This window comes from Lactuca serriola, chromosome 8 (genome assembly GCF_051521515.1).
Source record: "Lactuca serriola cultivar US96UC23 chromosome 8, Lser_US96UC23_V15, whole genome shotgun sequence".
Lineage (NCBI taxonomy): Eukaryota > Viridiplantae > Streptophyta > Magnoliopsida > Asterales > Asteraceae > Lactuca > Lactuca serriola.
The window spans coordinates 8647465-8671097 of record NC_136415.1 but is presented as its reverse complement, the minus strand read 5'-3'; the positions used below and the strand labels follow the sequence as shown (position 1 = coordinate 8671097).

General features: G+C 35.2%; 4 protein-coding genes across 6 annotated transcripts; 2 read left to right on the top strand and 2 right to left on the bottom strand.

Annotated features, from left to right (window-relative positions):
* Nucleotides 1-1562: 1562 nt before the first annotated feature.
* On the top strand, nt 1563-5007 carry PKP-BETA1 (plastidic pyruvate kinase beta subunit 1). Its single transcript, XM_079015230.1, has 12 exons — nt 1563-2032; nt 2366-2650; nt 2729-2894; nt 3025-3159; nt 3266-3376; nt 3466-3554; nt 3634-3696; nt 3777-3952; nt 4019-4121; nt 4205-4353; nt 4464-4572; nt 4662-5007. Exons 1-12 carry the CDS (start codon nt 1805-1807, stop codon nt 4767-4769), a joined length of 1722 nt encoding a protein of 573 aa, XP_078871356.1. The 5' UTR covers nt 1563-1804; the 3' UTR covers nt 4770-5007.
* Nucleotides 5008-5326: 319 nt separating this feature from the next.
* Nucleotides 5327-8819, bottom strand: LOC145067494 (hAT transposon superfamily). 2 transcript variants are annotated; one of them, XM_079014627.1, is made up of 4 exons: nt 8669-8819; nt 7937-7966; nt 6190-7821; nt 5327-6115 (listed from the first exon to the last, which is right to left on the bottom strand). In XM_079014627.1, coding segments are annotated over exons 2-4 (2037 nt in total). In that variant the 5' UTR covers nt 7938-7966; nt 8669-8819; the 3' UTR covers nt 5327-5711. The 2 variants fall into 2 exon arrangements, with proteins under 2 accessions (XP_078870753.1, XP_078870752.1); XM_079014626.1 differs by lacking the exons at nt 7937-7966; nt 8669-8819 and having other exon boundaries at nt 6190-7930.
* A 728-nt stretch (nt 8820-9547) lies between these two features.
* On the top strand, nt 9548-12211 carry LOC145066545 (putative inactive receptor kinase At4g23740). Of its 2 annotated transcripts, none has more exons than XM_079013833.1 (3): nt 9548-9861; nt 10146-11401; nt 11471-12211. In XM_079013833.1, the coding sequence occupies exons 2-3, from the start codon at nt 10186-10188 to the stop codon at nt 12046-12048; spliced, it is 1794 nt and encodes a 597-aa protein (XP_078869959.1). In that variant the 5' UTR covers nt 9548-9861; nt 10146-10185; the 3' UTR covers nt 12049-12211. The 2 variants fall into 2 exon arrangements, with proteins under 2 accessions (XP_078869959.1, XP_078869958.1); XM_079013832.1 differs by having other exon boundaries at nt 10135-11401.
* An 869-nt stretch (nt 12212-13080) lies between these two features.
* Nucleotides 13081-15138, bottom strand: LOC145070738 (myosin heavy chain-like protein). Its single transcript, XM_079017698.1, has 4 exons — nt 14728-15138; nt 14109-14427; nt 13389-13447; nt 13081-13289 (listed from the first exon to the last, which is right to left on the bottom strand). Exons 1-4 carry the CDS (start codon nt 14972-14974, stop codon nt 13258-13260), a joined length of 657 nt encoding a protein of 218 aa, XP_078873824.1. The 5' UTR covers nt 14975-15138; the 3' UTR covers nt 13081-13257.
* Nucleotides 15139-23633: the final 8495 nt, after the last annotated feature.

The following is a 23633-nucleotide window of genomic DNA, read 5'->3' as shown; positions in this document are numbered from 1 at the left end:
TTCACTTAGCACATTAAAAACAATCTATTTATAAAGTAAATTAAACAACACAATCAATTTTTAAAACATTAGATGTAGATTTTTTATAAAAAAATTGTATCAATTATATTTTGTTGATAAACCAAAGGTGTAAATATAACCAATATTAGTTGAAATATAAATATACTAAAAGATGTATAAATATGCATCTCCAATACCAATTTTGTATGTTGAAAATTCGAAGGATAAATATCTTTCACATTTCACAATTAAGATGTACCCACATTTGATAATGGATATAATACTACTTTTATACATTAAAAAATTTAATATTTAATATGATTTAATCATTAAGGAAACAAGCAATATGGATTGGACCGGACCTGTATTCAATAAGTCTAAAAGTACAAGGTCCATCAATTTCTGTAATACCAGTTCGGTTCAAGAGTAGGTCCGGTCAGATTCAAACCAAATGTTCATCCCTACAATCGTAATAGATAAACTAACGTTCCGTAGGGCTTCAAAGAATTATAACATATGCACCTAAACCTGTATCAGCTCAACAGGTACAAAACCGGAAAATACTAAGCCTAAACCTAGATCCAGTCCAAAATCCATCAATTTCTATGATACCGATCCAAATAGTCACACCTAATTTTGAGTTTTAATTAGGGATGTTATTCGGGACGAAAGTAGACCGAACCGAGCAGAACCCGAATAACCCGAAAACCAAATAAGGGTAATTGCATGAACCGAAAACTGAAACAATTAACCAATACGGGTTCGGTTCGGTTTGGGTATTAATTTGTTCGGTTCGGTTATTACCTGAATAACATGTACAAGATGATTAAGGACATAATATAACTAAAAAAACCCGAATAAACCGTATTAGGCTTCTATAACCCGAATAATAGAACAACAATGTACTTTTATAAATCAACATAACACATTCAAAGACTAACTTAATACAATAACATATTGAAAGAATAACATTTACATAGTATATTAACATAATGATAATTAATATCTTACTTGAGTTTCTTGAGTTGGAGCCCAATTTTCTATAATTAGACAAAGTAGGAATTCGTGAATCTTTAAAGACAATAGGAATGATCGATTTTTGAAAGTTTTGAAACAAGAGGAAAGATCAACAGAAGTGATTTTGAGTTTGGAAATAGATAAGAGGATTGGTCGATTTTGAAACGACGAAACAAACATAAGTTTTTTTTTTTCCTGTTATGAACGACAATGACAAAAGTGTGAATCGTAATTTTGATTTCTATTGATCAGATAAAGGGGATGAGGAATGCTTATTCAGAGTATTTAAAATTGAATAAACTCTTGTTTGGATAAACCCGGACGGAATAACCCAATAACCGAATAAACATAATATAGATATCCGAAACTTGAATCGAATTGTTTATTGTGGCTCAATTCGGTTCGGTTCGATTTAGGTTTCAATTCGATTTGGATTTTCGGGTCAAATTCATTTACATAGTTTTGAAATAATATTCTAAAAAAAAAGTTTTGATTTCAATTTTGAAGCAACAGCAACACCTATTCAGGAAAGTCCACTCAGCACTGCACTTGTTTTGCTACGCCTCTTCGATACAAACGAGAAACGGCCATTCCATCTTTCTCTCCAAAATATAAGCGGCGATTTCCCCAAACACAACTTCACACGGATACCATCGCCCTCACCCTCATTTTATAATAATCCTCATTTTGGTCTGCAAAATTATATCTACCTGTTGATTCCATTTGATTTGGTTCTTCCTGCTCCCTATCAAAATAATCAAATTTGATTTGAGTTTTCCAACAATCAATGGCTCAAGTGGTTGCTTCCAAGTTGACTCATACTTCATTTGCGTGCCCTAGCTCTTCCGGTTCTCTTAGCAATCAGATTGAAAAGATCAAGCCTAGTGGTTTCGCTTCCAAACTTCTGATTGGTAACAATGATCGGATTAGTCAGAACCACCACCGTGTTCTTAGCGTCACCGCAAGGAGACAGGAGGTCGAAGTTATTCCGGTTACACCTGAAGACGTAACCAAGGTCGTATATCGCTTTAATTTTTTCTCGTTGGTTGGTTTTGGTTGATCTGGATTGGTTGTCATGCTTGATTTCAGCTTACGCTCAAACATACCGCTGGATCTTTTATTTCAGTCGTATTAGGTTTTAAATGCAAAAATGGATTTTGTGACCAATTTACGTTCAGCATTCATCTATCAGCCAGTATTTGTCGAGCTTAAAACTGCATCAAACGCCAACTTTACACTGTTAAAACCGCCCCTTCTATCATTGCAATTATATGTGTTGTCCATAATCTCTTTCATCTTCATTCTGGGCTGCTTTTAACCTGATACGAAAATTTCTTTTTGTCATCAGATAGAAAGGAATCATCAATCACCGGAAGTTTTACAGCAAGGTGATTCATCGGTAGGTATATGGTCCAGACCATTGGTGAAACGCAAGACAAAAATTGTTTGCACAATAGGTCCATCCACAGACACCAAGGAAATGATATGGAAGCTGGCTGAGGCTGGGATGAATGTAGCAAGACTGAACATGTCCCATGGAGACCATGCATCTCATCAGAAAGTTATCGACTTGGTTAAAGAATACAATGCTCAATCCAAGGATAATGTTATTGCCATTATGCTCGACACAAAGGTAGGCTTCATCTTTTATCAGGATTTTTTTTTTTGCCAATCATTCAGAAGGAATCATAATATTTTCATCTGTTCACAGGGGCCTGAAGTCAGGAGTGGGGACTTGCCACAGCCTGTTAACTTAGTAAATGGTGAAGAATTCACTTTCACCATAAAAAGGGGTGTTGGGACAGCAGACTGTGTTAGTGTTAACTATGATGATTTTGTGAATGATGTTGAAGCTGGTGACATGCTTTTGGTTGATGGTATGCTTAAAATGACCTCTTACATCACACCTGATTGTTTTACTTTTACATTCAGGATATTACTTGAAATAGATTAGGTCAATTTCCACACAACTTGAAAACATAAATGACAGCATATGCTTACACATAGGTGGTATGATGTCTTTGTTGGTTAAGTCCAAAACTGAAGATTCAGTCAAATGTGAAGTTGTGGATGGTGGTGAACTCAAATCCAGACGCCACTTAAATGTTCGAGGAAAAAGTGCAACTCTTCCATCCATTACTGGTTAGACTCAATAACCATAATCTTTCTAATGACTTCAATAATTTTCATATTTCTTTTGAAGATTATCAACCTTTGGGAATATAATGATGATACTATATTGCAACAGAAAAGGACTGGGATGATATCAAATTTGGAGTGGACAATCAAGTTGATTTCTATGCAGTCTCCTTTGTTAAAGATGCAGACGTCATCATTGAGTTGAAGAATTACCTCAAAAGTAAGAATAACAACAACACGCCAACACACACACGTGGATCAGATTCTATTACTTTGAACTTCATTGCAATGTTGTTTCTCTTTTGTTAGGCTGTAATGCAGATATCCAAGTAATTCCAAAAATAGAAAGTGCAGACTCTATACCAAACTTACAATCAATCATCACAGCATCAGATGGGGTAAATTTGTTTTGTTGCTAAACCCTAAACCCTAATCCCTAAAAACCCTAAACTGATGATGTTGCTTCACTTTGGTCAGGCAATGGTTGCAAGAGGAGATCTTGGAGCAGAGTTGCCTATTGAAGAGGTTCCATTGTTGCAGGTAAGTAAGTTTTGGTTTTTTGGTTAAAGGTCTTGTGATTCATTAGTAGAGTTAGAGTGATTAATTGTGGTTTAATTTAGGAAGAGATAATCAGGACATGTCGTAGCATGGGAAAAGCTGTGATTGTTGCAACAAATATGCTTGAAAGCATGATAGTTCATCCCACACCAACAAGAGCTGAGGTCTCAGACATTGCTATTGCTGTTAGAGAGGGTGCTGATGCAGTTATGCTATCCGGAGAAACAGCTCATGGAAAGTAAGACTTTTTTTTCAAAAGGGTAAAATGGTCATTTACTAATTAATGTCTTGGTGCATGTTGCAGGTTTCCCTTAAAAGCCGTTAAAGTAATGCACACGGTGTCGTTGAGAACCGAAGCCAGCATAGCCGGTGGTGTCACACCCTCTAATCTTGGTCAAGCCTTTAAGGTTGACTTTTTTTTTTCGTTAAAAAATTTAATTACGAGTGAATAATACTTTTAAAATTACTTATTATATAGTATATGTTGCAGAATCATATGAGTGAAATGTTTGCATTCCATGCGACATCAATGTCCAACACTCTTGGAACATCAATTGTGGTGTTCACTAGAACTGGTTTCATGGCTGTTTTATTGAGCCATTATCGCCCCACTGGCACTATTTTTGCCTTCACAAATGAGTAAGTCACTCACAAATCATATAATATGCTTATGCTATCAATAACTGTAATTTCATTATATATATATGCTACTCTAATATTTAAATAAATAATTGTTGTTTGTAAACCAGGAAAAGAGTACAACAGAAGTTGGCTTTGTATCAAGGAGTATGCCCGATTTACATGGAGTTCTCTAATGATGCTGAGGAGACATTTGCAAATGCTCTTGGTACATTGAAGGTAAATCTATGTTTTAATATTTAACTGTAATTTCATTATTATTATTTTCCTTTAAGAAATACTAATATATAATTATTTTGTGTGTGCAGAATCAAGGGATGATAAAGGAAGGTGAACAGGTGGCACTTGTTCAGAGTGGGAGGCAGCCCATCTGGCGGTTCCAATCCACCCATAATATTCAGGTCAGGAAGGTCTAAACAGAAGCTCTTGTGTCGTGTTCTTTTCTTTTTTTTTTAGGAGGGAGTGAGTGGTGCTTAATTTAGTCTACTAGTTTATTTTTTATTATATGTCGTGTATTACAACTACTATTATGTCAAGAATAATCTTGATCTGAAAAACGAAAACGAACGTACAATTTTGTTGATTGAGTATTTACATATGAACTTCTCTTGTATTGTATGTTTTGTATCCTTTAATGGTGATGATGTTTTGAAATTTGAAGTCTTTTATGAGAATTACAGATGTGATAATAATTTAGTTGTACAATCTTGCATGTTGCATCGACCCAACACATCGCTATATACTTTTGTATTGAGACAAGGCTATGAATGATGAAAGAGCGCAAAAAATCATTTTATGAGATACAAGACATACCAAATGTACACATTTACTCATCCAAATCATTTTATTGATTATCTTTAACAAAAGTTATTTGATTAAAGTTAGAATTAACAAGGTAAATTTTATATTTGCCAAACATTTATGTCTTTGCATCACATTCAAAAATGTATGTATGGAGTAGGGGGAGTACAAATATACCAAATGTACACTTTCACTAATCCAAACCTAAGCCGATCACCAATCAAATTCTTTGGCTATCGATATCATTTGCTACCAAATATAATTCACGTTATATATATATATTACAAATAAGTGCAAAATACATTAAAAAAACACAGTATTTTAACCATTTTTATGGTTCAACCACTATATTTCAATTTTGTTAATGAAAGCAAACCAGTTTGACAAATTTTTCTATGTTGACCACTTTGACATGCTATAGGAGGCCATAACAGGTCAAAGTGGTCAACACCAAAAAAAATTAAAAAATTGGCTTTAACTTTCATTGATGAAATTGAAATATATAGTTGTTAAACCATAAAAATGACCAAAATATAGTGGTTTTTATACAATCTGGCCTACAAATTAAACATATGATCATTTGGACCAAATATAGAATTACTAAACTGTCTAGTATTCAAATCATTACCATCAAGAGCCGAACCAAATCGATCAAGCCACTGAGTCGGGGTCGGGTTCTCACTCTCTGCAACCCATGCTGAAGTCATATCAATATCCTCCACCTGTATCGGATCATTCTCTAAACTTGACCTTTTTGCCCTTGATAGCTTTAGATTGTAATGTATGTATGCAATATCATTCAAAGTTTCTTTATCTATCTTATTTCTTTTCTCCGAATGTATTTGTTGAAACATACTCCAATGTCTCTCGAATGTACAACTGCTGCACACTTGACTCAGTATTCTCATTGCAACTCGTTGTAGTGTCGGAGCCGAGTCGCCGTATTGCTCCCACCAAATTCCTGTACGCAAGGGTAAAATCGTCATTTACTCACACTTTCAGACAGTTTAAAAAAAAAAGGCACCAAAAACTTACCAGGTGAAACAGCATCAATGGCCTCCTTAGCAAGATTGCATCCAAACATCCCTGTGGCCCTTGTGAACAACAGAATTTGATTTGTAATATCTCGTCTCAATTCAGGAGTCGGAAGCAATTTCTCCAAAACCCTAAAAAAATCTTCTTTTATCGATCCAAGAAACTTGATTTCTGGATTATATTGAATACCTGGATTCAAGAAAGCAGCAGCCGAATGTAAAGGTGAATGAAGGTGGCTCTGCCATTTTTGATCCACAATATCAAAAAAAGTTTTACACTTTATATCATCCATAATGTAATAAGTCCTAATCGACTCCTTAGCTTTTGTCATCAGCTCATAAATGGACCCCACCGCCGGTTTCCCACCGGAAACCTCCCTCATCACCTTTAGAAACGGGTCGGAAACTGCCACACACTCCTCCACCCCCCGCCAAAACTCATTGTCTTCAAGAATCTCAATGCATGTGATACTTTGTGGTTTATTTCCATACACAGGGTTGTTGGTGAACTCAGGGGAATTAAACATGTGTTTCAATCTTGAACGTTGTTTTAAGATGGATTGCAATGAAAGGAAGTGAGACACGTATTTTGTGATTCCCGTTTTGATGATTTCTTCATTTACAGTGTACTTTTTCATCATATCAAGAACCGATGAATCATTGTATATGAATTTTGAAATAACTTGTGCTTGTAAGATACAACGATTCACCCAATCTATCTTTGAAAACTCTTTCAAGATTGCATTTAGACATTGTGAAGCACATGGGGACACGAATATCGTCCCATAAGTTTGGAGAATATGATTCACTACACTTGTGCAATTCAAAGTGTTGTCCAAGATTATCTGAACGATGTTTTCGGGACCGAATTCTTGGATTACAGAATCGAACAAATCGGTTAAGAACTTTGTGTTCTTGAAGTAAGAACTCGCGTCTACGGATTTATGGAAGAATGTGCTTGATGGAGATGAAATTAGGAAGTTGATTAAAGTTCTTGATTTGTGATCTGTCCATGTTTCCACAATTATGGTGCAACCTGTTGTTGTCCATTCTTTTTCAATTTCTTTAGATTGTGAAGAGACTTCGGTTTTTATAATCTCTAACCAATTGTTTTTTAGGGTTTCGGGTGAAGGACCTTTAAACCCATTACCACATTTCGTGATTGAATCAATCATTAATTGGTAAGATGAAGAACGGGCTACACTGAAGTCTAGTTTGTTTTCGAAAAAGAAAAGGGCTATGTTTCTTTCTGCAACTTCTTGGTTATTACTAGGGGCATTTTGGGTAATGTTGGGAAAGATTTTGGTGATTGGAGATGATAATGTTTCTAGGGTAACAAGACTTCTATTTTGAGAGATGGTTATAGGAGAAGATTTGGGTTCTTCTCTTTTTTGTTTTTTTGTTGAAGGAACTTCTTTAATGTCTTCTTTTGATGCTATTATGTTCCTAACTCTATCGCTCACATCATCTCTAACTTTGCTACATGGATTTACACCTTTACTTGGAAGTCTAGAAAGATGATGCTTTAGTCTACTTATGCCACCGTTTAAAATTCTAAGACAGAATTTGCATTTCACCTTGTTTCCATCTAGTTTCTCAGCATATTCCCAACAAACATCTTTCTCTCGTACCACTGCCCCCCAAAAAAAAATCAATCTTATAAATGAACTTTGTTCAAATTGCATATGATTCTATGATTCAGAGAGATGACAAAAAAAACTCCAAATCAAGAAAAGATAGGGACTTACTTATGTAGAGAATACACCTTGCATTTCACCCTGGTTACATTAATAGAGAAATTTTTTTTGTTATAGTTAGTATTTAGTAGGGAATTACATTCAAAAGATGTACTTAACATGTCTCTGAATTTTATCACTAATCTTAGCATAAGTGTTGAGTGCATTAAAAAGATATACTTAGAATGGAAAATTCCTTTTTCCAACAAAAATGTAATGGATTTCAATCAAAAGATTGTAGCATAAAAACTTTTCCAGCAAATTTATGCATTTCTTCAGTCAAATGAACGAATTGAACAAGCAAAATGTAAAAAAAAAAAATTGAAACGAATTCCTCATGGTCTTACAGATCTACTAGATACTTGGTTCTAGGTGTCTAATTAATCTGCTAGCAAAGGCAGCACAAAAAATGATACAACTGGATCAATCAGTCTTCATAAAATCCATAATTAGAAGGTAAAGTTACCGACTTTTTTTTTTTCTCTAAATTTCGAGTTCAGAAAGAAAGCTTCTAGGGATAAAAAAACATGAGCTAATAGAAACTCGGGTCAGGGAAGAAGTTCAAATATTTATTTCAATTATTTCACTACACGCATCGATAAGCACGAAAATTCTAGAGATTAGGAATCGATAAGCACACAAACTTTTATCTTCTTACGATAGAAATTAGGGTTGTAGATTTTACTAAGTACTTAATGAAGAGAAAATGAGGGAGAAAGTAGCGAGAAATAAGAGATGGCTTACAGAGGGTGAGCGAAACGAAGTGAATGAGATCTTCACTTATAATTGATGAATGAGAGATAAGCGGAGGTTGCAGATTCGGAAAAAATGGTGTCGGTTGTCGGATTTTCTCGCGATATTTTAAAGGAAATTGAAGAATTAGGGTTTTCCTGTTCTTTTCGTTTTCTGTATGTTTTTTTAATAAACTTTTAGCATGTAACCCCGATATATCGCGGGGCCTCTATTAGATCCTGTCCGTTGCTTTACAAAACGACATCGTCTGGAATGTAGAAAGCAAAAACAAAATTAAGGCGGAAGCTACTCTTATTTATCAGAGCCAGGTTTCGATCCTGGGACCTGTGGGTTATGGGCCCACCACGCTTCCGCTGCGCCACTCTGATTTGTTGATACTTAACTTCATCCACATTTATAAAAATAGAACCTATCAAAACGGTTAAAAATTGTTTTTTAATATATTTATTTCTTTTATCATAAGTAGTAAATATATTGTTATGCGGTATAAGAATTGTAATTAAAGCGTAATTTATTTATTATAAAAACAGAAAAGTTAATTTTTTTATTATGAAATATGATAAGTTTTGTGGTTTTCCTACATGAGACATACAAACAAGTGATTTCTTTTTTATAGTTTTAAACAACAAACATTTTTAAATATTATTTTATACAGCTAGTTTGATTAGAAATGATAATTTCATATTGATACTATGATACTATGATATATATAAAACACATATACATGTTTATGCAGAAAAAGGAGAAAAGAATGGTTTTTGTAAAACTTATTATAATTCTTTTTGTACAAAAAAACATGCCCATCAATGCATATGTTAATAATGTTATAATAATATTTTGTTATTTTTCTTTTAGTTTTACAAAGACACTTTGATTAAAGTTCTTCGTCTATACTCCATCACCATGTGCATCCTCCAGTTATCCCGCCATATCTCTCCCTGCAACACCAATAGTAGAATTTACTCACTTTTTCCGTACAAAAATTATTAATCCTTCTGCCACACGCAATCTCTCTCACTCACTCAGATTTGAGCAGAGTTTCTTTCTGCCGTTTCATTGTTCGTTCCCTTTCGACATTTCTATACGTCCGCTTCTCGAGTAAAATCGACACATAAGCCCGATTGTTTGGAGGTTTTGATGGAGTTGTTACAGAGCCCAAGGAGTTGAGATCTGTTCGTCCATTGGTGAGTTTCTAGCTTTAACTTTTCCTTTTTTGCAAATTTGGCATTCGTACAATCATGAATATGTGTGCTGTATACGAAATCATGAAGGCGTTTTCTGAATGTGCCGACCTTCAATTGCATTCCGAAACACAGGAAGACGTACATTCATATATTTACGTTTTTTTTTTCAGTTTAATTAGGTCTATGTTCAACAGAATGAAGATAATCGTTTTATGATTCTATCATACACTGATTCTGTTAAAGTTTTGTGTATTTACTCGTTCCTTATGTTAGATTTCATGCAGATGTGGAAGGTTTTGTAGGTTTTGAGAGAAAACGGAGACGATGAACAAGTTCAGTTTCATTGCAGTATTCTTGTTTGGGGCTATTTTCTCTCTAGTTACAACTGAACCTACAGAAGATAAGAAGATCTTACTCGATTTCATCCAAAAAATTCCGCATTCTTCTGCGATTAACTGGCGAATGAATTCTTTGGCTTGTAGTAACTGGACTGGGGTGACATGTGATCATCAACGTTCATCGATAATAGCTCTTCGTTTGCCTGCGCTTAGTTTTCATGGCCCTATACCTCCAAACACTCTCAGCAGACTATCAAATCTTCAGATCTTGAGTTTAAGATCCAATGGATTATCAGGTCCTTTTCCATCTGATTTCTCCAATCTGAAAAACTTAACATCTCTACATCTTCAATGCAATAACTTCTCTGGTCCATTACCTTTGAATTTATCCGTCTGGGACAATCTCTCTGTTCTTAATCTCTCCCACAATGGTTTTACCGGAAGCATTTCTCCTTCCATTTCAAGTCTGACTCACCTCACAGTTTTGAGTCTCGCTAACAACTCACTTTCCGGTGAAATCCCCGATTTCCGTATCTCGAGTTTACAGATTATAGATTTGTCCAACAATTTTTTCACTGGAACCGTGCCTCGATCTCTCGGAAGATTTCCTAGCTCGGCTTTTCTCGGAAACAACCTCGCACCAAACTCTGGTTCATTATCGCTTCCTGCTCTTTCTCCTCAAAAGAAACCCTCCAAACTGAGTGAATCTGCAGTCCTTGGGATCGTGATCGGTTGTTCCGTATTAGTGCTAGGACTACTTGCTTTGCTATTGGTTGTTTGGCATTTGAAGACAGAAGCTAAAAATCAGGATCTGCAGAGAACAGATAAGAATCAAAAGGGCATGGAGAATTTGCGATCGAGAAGCCTTGGAAATGGAAACGGAAACGGGAACCTGGTTTTCTTTGAGGGAAGTAACCTGGCGTTCAACTTGGAGGATCTTTTTAGGGCTTCTGCAGAGGTTCTGGGGAAGGGTACTTTCGGTACAACTTATAAAGCAGCATTGGAGGATTCAAATGCAGTTGTGGTGAAGAGATTAAAAGACGTGTATGTAACAAAACGGGAATTTGAGCAACAAATGGAGGTTGTTGGAAGCATACGACATGAGAATGTGGTTCCTTTAAGAGCTTATTACTACTCCAAAGATGAAAAGTTAATGGTGTATGACTACTTCAATGAAGGAAGCGTTTCTTCGATGTTACATGGTAAGTTGTAAACTTAAGGGAATGTTTCTTATTTATTTTGTTGTTGATGGTCTGATTTTCATTTTGCAGCAAAAATAGGAAATAATACGAAACCTTTAGATTGGGAAAGCCGATTAAAAATAGCAGTGGGAGTAGCAAAAGGAATAACTCACATCCACACACAATCCGGAGGAAAGCTTGTTCATGGAAACATAAAATCCTCCAACACCTTCCTCAACTGCCACCGCCACGGTTGTATCTCTGAAATGGGACTGGCGGCAGTGACGACTCCGGCGGCGGTGAGGGGCGGTGGCTACCAAGCACCGGAAACAATGGCCGCCAAGAAAATCTACCAAGCATCAGACGTCTACTCTTTTGGGGTTTTACTACTTGAGCTTCTCACCGGAAAGTCACCGGCTAATGCAACGTGTGGGAATGAGGTGGTGCACTTGGTGAGATGGGTGCACTCAGTGGTTCAGGAGGAATGGACAGCTGAGGTTTTTGATGTGGAGCTTTTGAAGTACCCCAATATAGAAGAGGAGATGGTTGAGATGTTGCAGATAGCCATGCAATGTGTTGGGAAGTCGCCGGAGCAGAGGCCAAAAATGGCGGAGGTCGTGAAATTGGTGGAGAACATTCGAATCACTGGTGTATCTAGTCTAGCGTAATATAAATATAACAGCCTTTTATTGTTTACAATCGAAATTTATATCAATAAGACATTTGGTGCATAACATGTTAGGAGGCCTTTTGTTTGCTTCTTGGAATGTTTTTATAAGGAATGTAATATGTTATAGGAATCATAATATGTTACATATTTAGTTGAGCATACATGATTGCTATTTTTTGCCTTAATCTGGACATAATGACTTAATGGGTTAAGCCAAATAACATAGGTTAAGCCAATACGCTAACCTTTTATTTATTTTCCCTTTTTTTTTACTCCCAGCTTTTTCTATGATAACATCAATGTAAAGGTAAATAAACATATAACTAGTTGTGAGATTTATTTATTATATGGATTAATTTAAAAAAAATTAAATATAAAGGTCAAAATATTTGAGAACTTTAAATTTATAAGAAAAATAAAATAAAAGGTAATTTAAACAAATAATTTAAATAAATAAAATACACTAATGAGCTTTAATTTTAAGCATTTTAAAATTAAAAGGTAATTTCATTAATAAAATTGACATCCATTTATTCCTACATCAGTTATACTTACTACATTAAAATATTATATGAAATTTAATAAAATAGAAAAACTCGTAAAATAATACGTGGAAAAAAAAATTAATTCAAAATAACGACAAAATGACATTTGGCAAATTAAGTGAGAGTGTAACAAGTGGCAAAAAAAAAATCTTCATTTATTAAAGAAAGATAGTCATTTTCCTATCCATATAAGACTTAATGGAAAAAAAACAAACCATGTTATCAAATGTATTTCAATCATAGTTTCCTCCCATACTGAAATAGGTTACAGGTAGAATGCTTATTTATGTAAAAATGTGTTACTTTTAGAGTATCCTACTTTATGCAACAAAATTGTCTTTTAAACGAAATTTGCCTGGCAGAAATATGCAACATTGAAACAAAAAGAACTAATTTTATGTTTCTATCATATAACCACTTACCAGTAAAGTAGTGTATCTTTTGGTCCTATAAAAAACAAACCACTTTGTTACATAAACTTGGAATAAAGTGAAACGTTGTTTGCATAAGTGCTAAAATATAATACAAAACAGAGAAAACTCGAAATCATGTTCAATTAGGGTTAATTGTAAAAGTTGGAAAGGAAAACAATCATATTACACACAAAAATAAAAGAATTACAAAACAACTGCTTACGAATAACTATGAACATAAACAGCTCTTTACTTTTTAACAATTCTTGTTCGGATACCACCTGAAATATAATAAGTAAATTAAGGGTTAATTGTAAATGTTGTAGTTCAAGAAAATATAAATTGTAGTAATGAATATAAGTTGGTGAAAATAGGTTTACCTTCAACCTCCTCAAACTGAATTTCTTTAACTATCTCAGAAGTAGCATGGTACTCAAAACTGCAAAAGCATGACGACAGACACAAGAACTAAATAAGCAAAAACACAAAAGGAAGGATTCAATGCAAGAATTAGCAACGTACTTTTATTAATTTCTTTATTATAACATTCTACTTTCATTTCTTTTTATTACATCATTATTGATTATACTTTGAAAAAATCTACCCAATTATAACACTGTCATTCAAGTACAAACTACGACAATGAAAATTTAAATGAAATAATTTGGTTGATTTCTCAAAGTATAATGTTCTAATTAGAAAAGAAGTTGAAAGTACAATGCCTTAATATCGGCACCTCCAACCCAACCCCACCCCACCCCAAATCCCATTTTTTCATCATTTGTTGCTATATACTTTTTGATGTAAAAACTGATGCTAATTAGTAAGGAAATGAATACTGAGAATGGTCTTATGGGTCGGAGATGGTCTAAGAAATAAATCAAAGTATAGCTAATTTTGCAATTTTGATCCCAAATGTATAATCATTTTCTTGGAATGCAAAAGGCTCAAATAAATACCACAATTGCAATAATCCGATATACAAAAGGACCAAAAATCTAGTTAACAAGTATTTGTATTAGAAAGAAATGAAAGTAAGTTGACGCATGATGAAATGACAAAAGCATCAAAACTAATGCACATTACAAATTTAGAATTACCTGTTAGATAGGTGAACTTCCAATTCGTAATTTGATGTGTTCTTCATAGATTCCACCAACAGGCTTACAATCTCAGTCTTGCGAGTACTAGCCAAGAGAAGATCATACTCGGTAGGGACGATAATGGAAAAAAAATTATCACTTAATTCACTCAAACAAAGCTTCTCGACTGCAGCAAGGGCAATCCGTCTTTTAAGTGTATATGTCTCTTGATCAACAACGTAGATGGCAAAATTGGTAATTACAAGAATTCTGCGTTTCATCTTTCCTGAACCTGTAAACTTGAGAACTTCATCAGCAAAGATGACTCCCCTGTCACCTGCATATCTTCAACTATCACTCCATGAAAAAAAAATATATATCTAATCAGCATATTGCTAATCCTGCTAGCTGCCTCAAGCTATATACTATCCAAAATAACAGACATCTGAATGCTCACACCAAATATCTACCACGGGTAGAGTTGAACAAATTGCATCTTGTTGTATTCAACTGATTCAATCGAGCTACTTCATCATCAATCAGTTGATGAACTTAATTCAAAAATATCATAATTGAAAGATAAGCTAGTACATCAACAATTTGACTTTTATATTTGGAAATGACTCAATTCACTTGCCTTGTTTTTCGAGAATTTTCATGAGATAGGGCTTGGAGCGAACATCAACATAATCACCTCTGAAACTTCTGGCAATAGATGCTTTCCTACGGACTTTACCTCCGGCGAAAGGATCGTGATCTTCTGTGACGTTTCCGTCGGACGGTGTGGGCTCATCGCTGCCGAGATCTATTTTCTCCTTATCATCGTCTATTGTATCGGAGGAGTTAACCTCGATTTGGATTCTGCGCCTTATCGAAGCAGACATGGTGGTGGATGCGAGTACGCTGCCTGACAACTAATAAAAGAAGAGACGGTGTCTCCACCGGCGGTGGATCGGCGGCTTGCTATACGGGCACTGGATCAGGCGACGAGATTTTATTATTTTAGACTCAAAATTACTAAAGTCTGAAATCTGAATTGAACTTTATGGTTTATGACAGTTTTGCCCCCATTATGTATCAATGGATGAGTTTGAGTTGTTTACAGTACTAAACTCAAAATGTATAACGTAGTTTGTTGGATTTTTTTTTTGTCTTAATTTAACTTTGTTAATGGCAAGTTAATTATTATAAATTTTATAATTTAGAAAACGACAACTAGTTATCTTAGACTTGACAAACGTGTCGAAACAGTAAACAAGTTGAAAAAGTTTGACTCTAACCTTACCTATGTATATTTGTGTTGAGTTATGTTAATATCCGTTTATTTTCGTGTCGGGTTTTGAATCATGGTTAGGCCTTGAAATGTATCTTGATATGTGAGGTCGAAACACTAAGACTAGTGGGTGTTATAACACAAATTATCATATTTTTAACATGTCACGTCAGCATCACATCATTTTCTTATCACCGTATATTATCATACTTTTTTTTGTTTTGTATTTTTTATTTAAACAAAATATAATTTAATAAATGTAATTATATAAATTTAATAAAAGGAGAGTACTTAGTTTAATTAAAAACGATTACATCACTAAAAACTATGATTAAATTAAAATACTACAAAATAAGACTAATTATAATATATATTTTTTTTTAATAAATTCCGCTCTAGCACTCAAAAACATATCGAACTCGTTTTTGTTGAGATGATTGATTAGTTTTGTTAAAAAATTCATATCACGGCTTTTCTGTTTTTCCTGTCGCACTCTTTGCTTCTAATGTCGATCTTTCTTTTTCTCCTCCAGTTTCTCATTTTCAAAATTCAAATTATAAATTACGAAATTACTAACGACCTTTTGAATGTATTCGACTCTCCCGATGTATTCGATAAAGACCCTTTTTTTTCGCCTTATCTCGACCCATTTGTTGAACTACCTTTTCAAGTTCGAGTTCATCATCTTCGTTAAAATCAAGCCCAAAATGTGCATCCAATGAAGTAGTATAACTTGTGTAATAAATTTTGATTATTTTTTCACCACCTTCTTCACTACCATACCCTTTTATCCATTTTGAGAACGCGCCTAAAATTTATGAACATCGGTAAATTTGAAAAGCTTTTTATTGTTATCAACTTGAAAAATTTTAAGCGTCATCTTAAAATTTTGTTGATCACTTTCCCCGCTTTTTCGTTGGCTTAGCAAGTTGTAAATCATGTTGAATTTTGTAATCGTTTGGTTCATTTTGCGAAACTTCTTATTACATCCATCATTTGTACGGTATTCATCATGACCCATAATGCTAAGAAATTACTCCATAATTCTTCGCCAAAACGCTCATTTTTTTTTTGCGTATTTCTGGTTTTGGGATCCTCCGAAATATCGACCCATGATTCTGTTAATCTCCTTTCATTTTCCGTATGTCATAGTTGAGTCACTACCTTCTCTTTTCTAACCAATGCTTTTCTTTTTCCTTTTCATTTGGGGTTAGAAGGTTCGGTGTAGCATCCCAAAAATCACAACAATTTAAAACTTTCAAAAACAACCCATAGTCATAAAATGTTTACAAAATCATTGTTTTCAAATTGTTTATCCATATTAGAATATCCCAAAATTATAAAGCCATAAATAGAGGATGTGTACGGTCATGTCTTCGTCTTCCCGCGATCATCAGAAGTACCTGAAACAACAACTAAAACCGTAAGTCAAAGCTTAGTGAGTTCCCCAAAATATTGTTAGAATTTTGGGGTAATAAAGGCACTTGGATATTCTGATAATTGTGATTTCACTATCAAATCAAAGTATTTGGGTGGTACTCCATAATCTTTGATTGGATAAGACTTAGAAGAGATTCAGAACAGAGAATAGGATGTATGAATTTCGTTAGTTCCAAAAAACTGACCAAAATTGGTTAAATACCTCATTTGTCTGAAAATTATCAAAACTGTCATAAAACAGTTTGGCACCAGCCAAAAACTGTCATAAATCCGGGTTTTCTATAAGGATTAATACCAAGCAAAAAAAAAAAAAAAAAAAAAAAAAAAACGAGTCAGATATTCTAAATTTGGATTTCTGATGCATTTTCAATGCAGCTAGAGGCTCTGCCCCTTGGACACCGCTCCCAGGGAAGCTGCCCCTGGACCCCCGTTCGTTCAGGGGCTTCGCCCATCAAAGACAATCTACTTTTAATCTTGAATAAACTTAAACACGTGTGCACTCCGCACCTTCCTTACTTGTTTAATATTCATCAAGATTGATTTTGGTCAACAAGTCAACCCATTACACTTAAATACAATTGGTGAAACAAATCACCAACAAGTACCAACACACAAAAAGATAACATATATAACAACATGTCAGGTCCAATCAACTATCGGGTGGAATACCCTAGGCCCAGTCAATCTCCGGGTCCAGTCATCCTCAGGATGGAATATCTCGAGTTGGAATGCCAATATACAACGGGTCCCCTCAATCATCGAAGTGGAATACCCTCAGGCCTTTAGTATGAGTCTGGCATGCCAACCGGCCCTCAGCTCGTATATGGAATGCACCCGAGCTTTCAGTATGAGTTTGGCATACCAAACGACCCTCAACTAATATCTGGAATGCTCCCAGGTTTGTTGGCTACAACACAAAGCAGAACAACCTCAACCCGACACAATATGTCGACATATAACAAATAACAACATATTCAATAGACAAATAATCATGTAGACAGAAATCACAGGTAATCCTACAGATCTACCAGTCTATGCATATCATGCAAATCTAATCCATACTCAGCATATCAATGTATAGCAGGATATCAATCCAATAGGTCGGCCTTGGTGCCTTAGACCCATGAGTACAATGAGGAAAACTCACATCTCAATCTGGACAATAGCTAATGAGGCCCCGACTCCGAATCTCAGCTCTAATCATCACCTAATCAACCAAATGACCAATTCTCAAACACAATCCAAAATACCCTTAAGTCAAACTTGGTCAAAGTCAAAGTCAACGACCCTTAATGACAAATTTTTTTCCTCATGTCGTGGCAGGCCTTGGTCACGTCGTGACAGTCCACTCGGTCCAATTCCCACTCGCCTCGGCCCAACCTACTCAACTCAGTCAAAGAAACCACCTGAAGTGACATCATGACGTGGGCACCCATTCTCACGTCGTGAGATCTTACATCTCACGTCGTGAGAGTAGTCTGAAGCTATAAGTTGCCATTTTAAACCCTTATTCCATTAAGATCTCGAATCCATCTAATCTAGAAGTTAAAGGGGAATCCTAAGGTCCATAAAAATGCTTCCCTTATGGCCATGCATGCACCAACATGATCCAACCCCTTTCTAGGTCAAGAGTGAAGAAATATGCTTCAAACTTTCATGCATGCCTCATATACCTCACCAACTTTCAGATTTGAGCAATGTGATAGACAAGGAACTGTTGGAATCCATAAAGTTGCTAACTTTATGGATTTACCTCATTCAATCATGCAATAACATGAATAAAAAGAAAAAAAAACCCTAGATCTACCAAAAATATGCAATAAAGTTGGAACCTTTGATACTTACAAAGGTCCAAAAGCAGGAAGGGACGACGATGATGATCATACTTTGCCCACTACACCACTAGAGTACTTATTTCTTCTTCTTCTATTATTCTTCAAGCTAGAATGCACCACGATGGCTAAGGATCTTGAGGATGAATATGATTAGGGTTTCTGGAGGCTTAGAGAGTGAGAGAGGCTAAGGGTTGGCAACCCTATCCCTCTAATTACCTTAAATATCGAAAAACTTAGGGTTTGGTCATCAGTCACTCTCACGTTGCGAGCATTGGACTACTCACGTCGTGAGCCTTAAAATGATGTACGGGTCTAAATCACTCCTCACGGCGTGAGCAAGCATTCCTCACGTCGTGAGAAGGGCCAATATTAAAACTTTTAATTTCACAACAACAACAACAACAACAACAACAACATCAACAACAACAAAAACAACAATAATAATAATAGTAGTAGTAGTAGTAATAATAATAATAATAATAATGTGCACCTGATCCAAGTGTTACATTCGGTCTGGGTTTCCTGAAAAAATTTGGGTTTGGGTTCGGGTCTGACTATCTGTTCGAGATCATGTTGGGTTCCTCGAATATATTCGACTTCCGGTGTCGGTTTAGCTTCCCTGAATGTATTTGAAGATAGGGGGAAAGCTTGTATCATGGTTGTGCTAAGGGGTTGCATCATATAATACTGTTGGTAGTAAAGTTGGTGGGGGTAGGTTGGGATCAGGGTGAAATCATAGATGGATCAAATTGCGGCTGATAAACTGACAGATTCAAAGGACGAACATTTGCATGCGATTTGTTTTAAGCGGTAAATTGAAGGTTGTTTGGATTCATTTAAAAAAGAGGTTTGAGACTTTTTATATGATTTAAATGTAATGGTTTTGTGAATATAATTAAATGTGGTGTATGGTATTTATAATGTTAATTAAAAAAAATACAAAAACTACCATTTTTAAACGGTTACACACACCAAATATACATACTCAAGGGTCCAATTTCGAATTCAAGCATGGTGAAGTTGTCTTTCATGGTGGGCTTACCGTACTCCCGACCCTCGGTCGATGTCGTGTTCACCGCACCACCGTAGGGTGCGGTATAAGGGCACTCCATTCGGTTTAAACATGTTGAAAGATAAGATTTTGGTAGTCGAAATAGAAAAAGCGAACTACTAAAGAAAAAAATAGTAGCTGGGAGGTAGAATGATAAAATTGTAGTAAGTTTAGAGCATCAAACATAAAGAATATGTGACAACTGATAACTGAGAAAAAACGTCACCAACCGTCCTTAAAAATAGTATAATCAAATAATTGTAAAGTAGAAGATGTTAAATTTATTTACTACTAATAAATTATGTGATTACATCCTTAAATATTCGTAAAAATACGGCTAGTCAAACCAAAAGGCTAGAAATCAAGCGCCCAAAAAGTCCGACTAACGTGTGTGTGTATATTATGACGTATTCGAAAAGTACACTTTAGTGTGATCATGAAAATATAAATTTCGTAAAAATCAAACTTCATGTAAATGAAATATGAATTTTATAAAATATAAAAATCAATACCACGTAAAAACTTGTGATGTAAAAATTTACAAACAAATTGGTTAAGTATTAGCAATATTCATAAAAAGGAGAATCATAGTACTCCTTGAGATAAATTTTTTGAAGCAAAGAACGCCAAAAACAAAATCCATATGGGGGAGCTATGATTTTTATAAAATCATTTTAGAATACTCCTTCCTTACAAAGTATCAGGCTAAAAAGAAAAGTTGGAATCGACTAAAAAACCTAAAGGAATGTTGTAGTAGTTGTCAAGACCATTGTGTGGGTATTGTAATGACCCAAAAACCATAAGGTAAAATTTTCATTTTTAATTCAACATAGAAACACCATTATTTCTTATCAACCATTTGAAACTGTACCGGGTCTATTTCACCCCGAGTCTATTTCAACTCATATGTCAGCTCAAGGTTGTATCGGGTCTATTTCACCCCCGAGTCTATTTCAACTCGTATGTCTGCGCAAGGCTATACCGGGTCTATTTCACCCCCGATTCTATTTCAACTCGATCAATATTTTTCAATCGTACAGGTCTATTTCACACCCGGATCTATTTCAGCCCACATACATGTAAAAAACAAGCATAAATGCATACAACAAGAGTCACAATGACAACAAGCATATAACATATCCTAGTGGGTCGGAATTGGTGCCTTCGACCCATGGGTACAATGAGGAGACTCACCTCAATCTAGAGATAATCTATAACGCCTTGTTCTGAATCGATTCCTAATTCGAGGTTGTGGCCCGAAGAGCGGTAATAATACGGATTAGGCCTTTAAAAGGTAAGATTTAGGCGCATTTGGATATGGGTAATGTAGATATGTGACCGAATAGTTCGGTTTGCACTTTGGAGTCAAAGGGTAAAATGGGAATGCAATGTTTTCCGACTTCTTTTATGAATTATGGATTTTAGTTCGATGTGTTTTAAGTTAAAAGTAATTAGATAGGGTTGTAGAGCTCCTCAATGCCTTTTCGTGGATATAAAGAATGTCGAAAATGGGGTTAGAACGAAGTGGTTATAACCGTTTGAAGTTTGGGTGATTTTGGGCCAAGTTGGGTACGTTGGGCATACAAAAAGGTGTACGATGGGCGTACTAATGGAATCCTGAGTATGTTGGGCGTACCAGGAGTACATTGTGCGTACGCAATCATTGCCCAAACCCTATTTTCGTGGTTTAATCCCTCTTTAAGCTCCTTAACACCCCCAAACTCACTCTATTGTTAGCCTCCACCCTCCAACACCCATTTCATGAAACCCTAACCTTAGATGAGCCTTGTGGGCTAAAAGAAGGTGATTTTGAGTGCTTTCGAGTATTCATGGTGAACCTTGGAGAAGAAGGAACTTCTTGTAGAAGTGATGGTTGCATTGGAGCTTGTAGACCTGGACTTTGTTCACCTTGATTTATCTTCTAGAGGTATAAAGTTTGTATCTTGATGATGCATTTGTTAGATCTAGCTAGTTTTGGATGTTATGAGCTTTTGGTCATTTTAGTGCATAAAGTTTAGATCTTGAAAGTTTGTGACCTTGTTATGGATAAAGTTGGAAACTTTATCCATCTAAACATCATTGTGATTCAGATCTGAAGGTTGGAGACTTAGACTTAATGGATTAAGTTGAAAAGATGCACTTTTGGTCCCATTTGATGCTTAAAGGCTAGATCTTGGTGGTTTGGACCATTCTAATGGATAAAGTTGGAAACTATATCCATTATGGAGCTTTTAGGATCCATAAAAATGTAATCTTGATCCTTTTATACCTTCCATGAGAGTATCATGATGTCTTAATGGAGTAATAAGTTAAGGTTTTAGCTTTTGGACCTTTTCTAGACATGGAAATTCATAAAGGTGGAAACTTTATGACTTAGAATGATGTTGTGGGACTAGATCTGAGTGTTGGATGAAAGGACTTAAGAGATTAAGCACTTAATGGAAAAGTGCCATTTGGCTGGGCACGCCGGGTGTACCTTCGAGTACATTGCAGGTACTCGTATGGGGTCCCGATTCTGGTTGGTAAGTACGCCATGTATACGAGCTGAGTACCCTGGACGTACTCAACCTAAAGTTTGAATTGTTGACTTTGACTTCCGTTGACCGTTGACTTTTGACGAATTTTGACCTTGGGCCAAACTTGAGGGTTTTGGCCTATTAACTAAGATTTTATTTGGTTCTATTATTGACAGCTTGGGAAGCCGGCGAGGCAGCAGCTAAGGATTTCTTCTAAGAAGCTTCTGCAATCGAGGTGAGTCTCCTCACCATACCAATAGGTCGAAGGCACCAAGGCCAGCCCATGTTATTTAGTTGGGATGTTTATTGCATGCGTGTTATCAATGTGTTAGATATTTATGTGAAGACCATGTGGAGGTTCCCATGACAGTTAGTCAAGACCATGTGGGGGTTCCCATGGTAATTATTTATATATAGTATGTTGGTTGTCTCCGTGACTCTTGAAATAGTAATAATATACATCTAGTAAGGAAAATTATTTAAAGGAAAACAAACATAAGCAATAGATGTAACAAAATTCCTTTAAGAGTATCATAACAAGTATCCCAAAATACTTAGAAGTATACAAAAGTATTTAAGAGTATTTTCAAAACATAAAAAACTATGAATCCACAAACATTATGTTAACATTTTAAATTGCATATATTCTCAGGGAAATGAAATTTAGATGTGACTATGTCATTAGAGGTCTGTATAAGGGATCGATTCACAGTGTCATTGGTTTATTGACGTTTAATTTATAGTTTGTAATCGTCATGCTCGTACCCCTTTAAAGACAATGTAATATATATTATATTATTAAGAAAAGTAATGTTTGCATAAATTTTATGTGTGTAGTTCAATGTATTCAATATCTATGATTCTTATCAAAAGTTGCGTAGCCCGACGATTCCGCCGTCGGTCGGGGGTGTGACAAAGTATGAGTTGGGGAGGCAGGGGCGGAAAACAAGATTATAAGGATGAAGGAGTGGTCGATAAGATTGTGTAGTTTTGGAGAACGAAAAACTAAAAGTGAAAATTTGCATAGATGGTTAAGTTGTTTCCATATTACAAAATGTCTCACCCAAAGTTTCTTTTACATATGAGTTAATTTGGTTATATGTCTTTATAATTTATCTAAATAATTTAAAGCCTTGCATAAAAATAAAATGGTCATTTTTTAGTTATATTTGGGTTGAAATTCTCAACTTTAATCTTAACCGTTTTAATTTTCATATCGTATTGTTTCAACTCGTATAATTAAAAGTATTAACTCATTTTTTTTGTATTGTGTTAGCATATTACGTCAATTTTTTTCATCTATAATTTGGGAAAATAACTTAGGAGGGCAACCAACTCTTATCCATGTTCACATATTAGCAACTTCTTATTTTTTGTACATAAGAAAGCAACTAACTTGTTTTAACTGTTTAAATTACACCAATATTA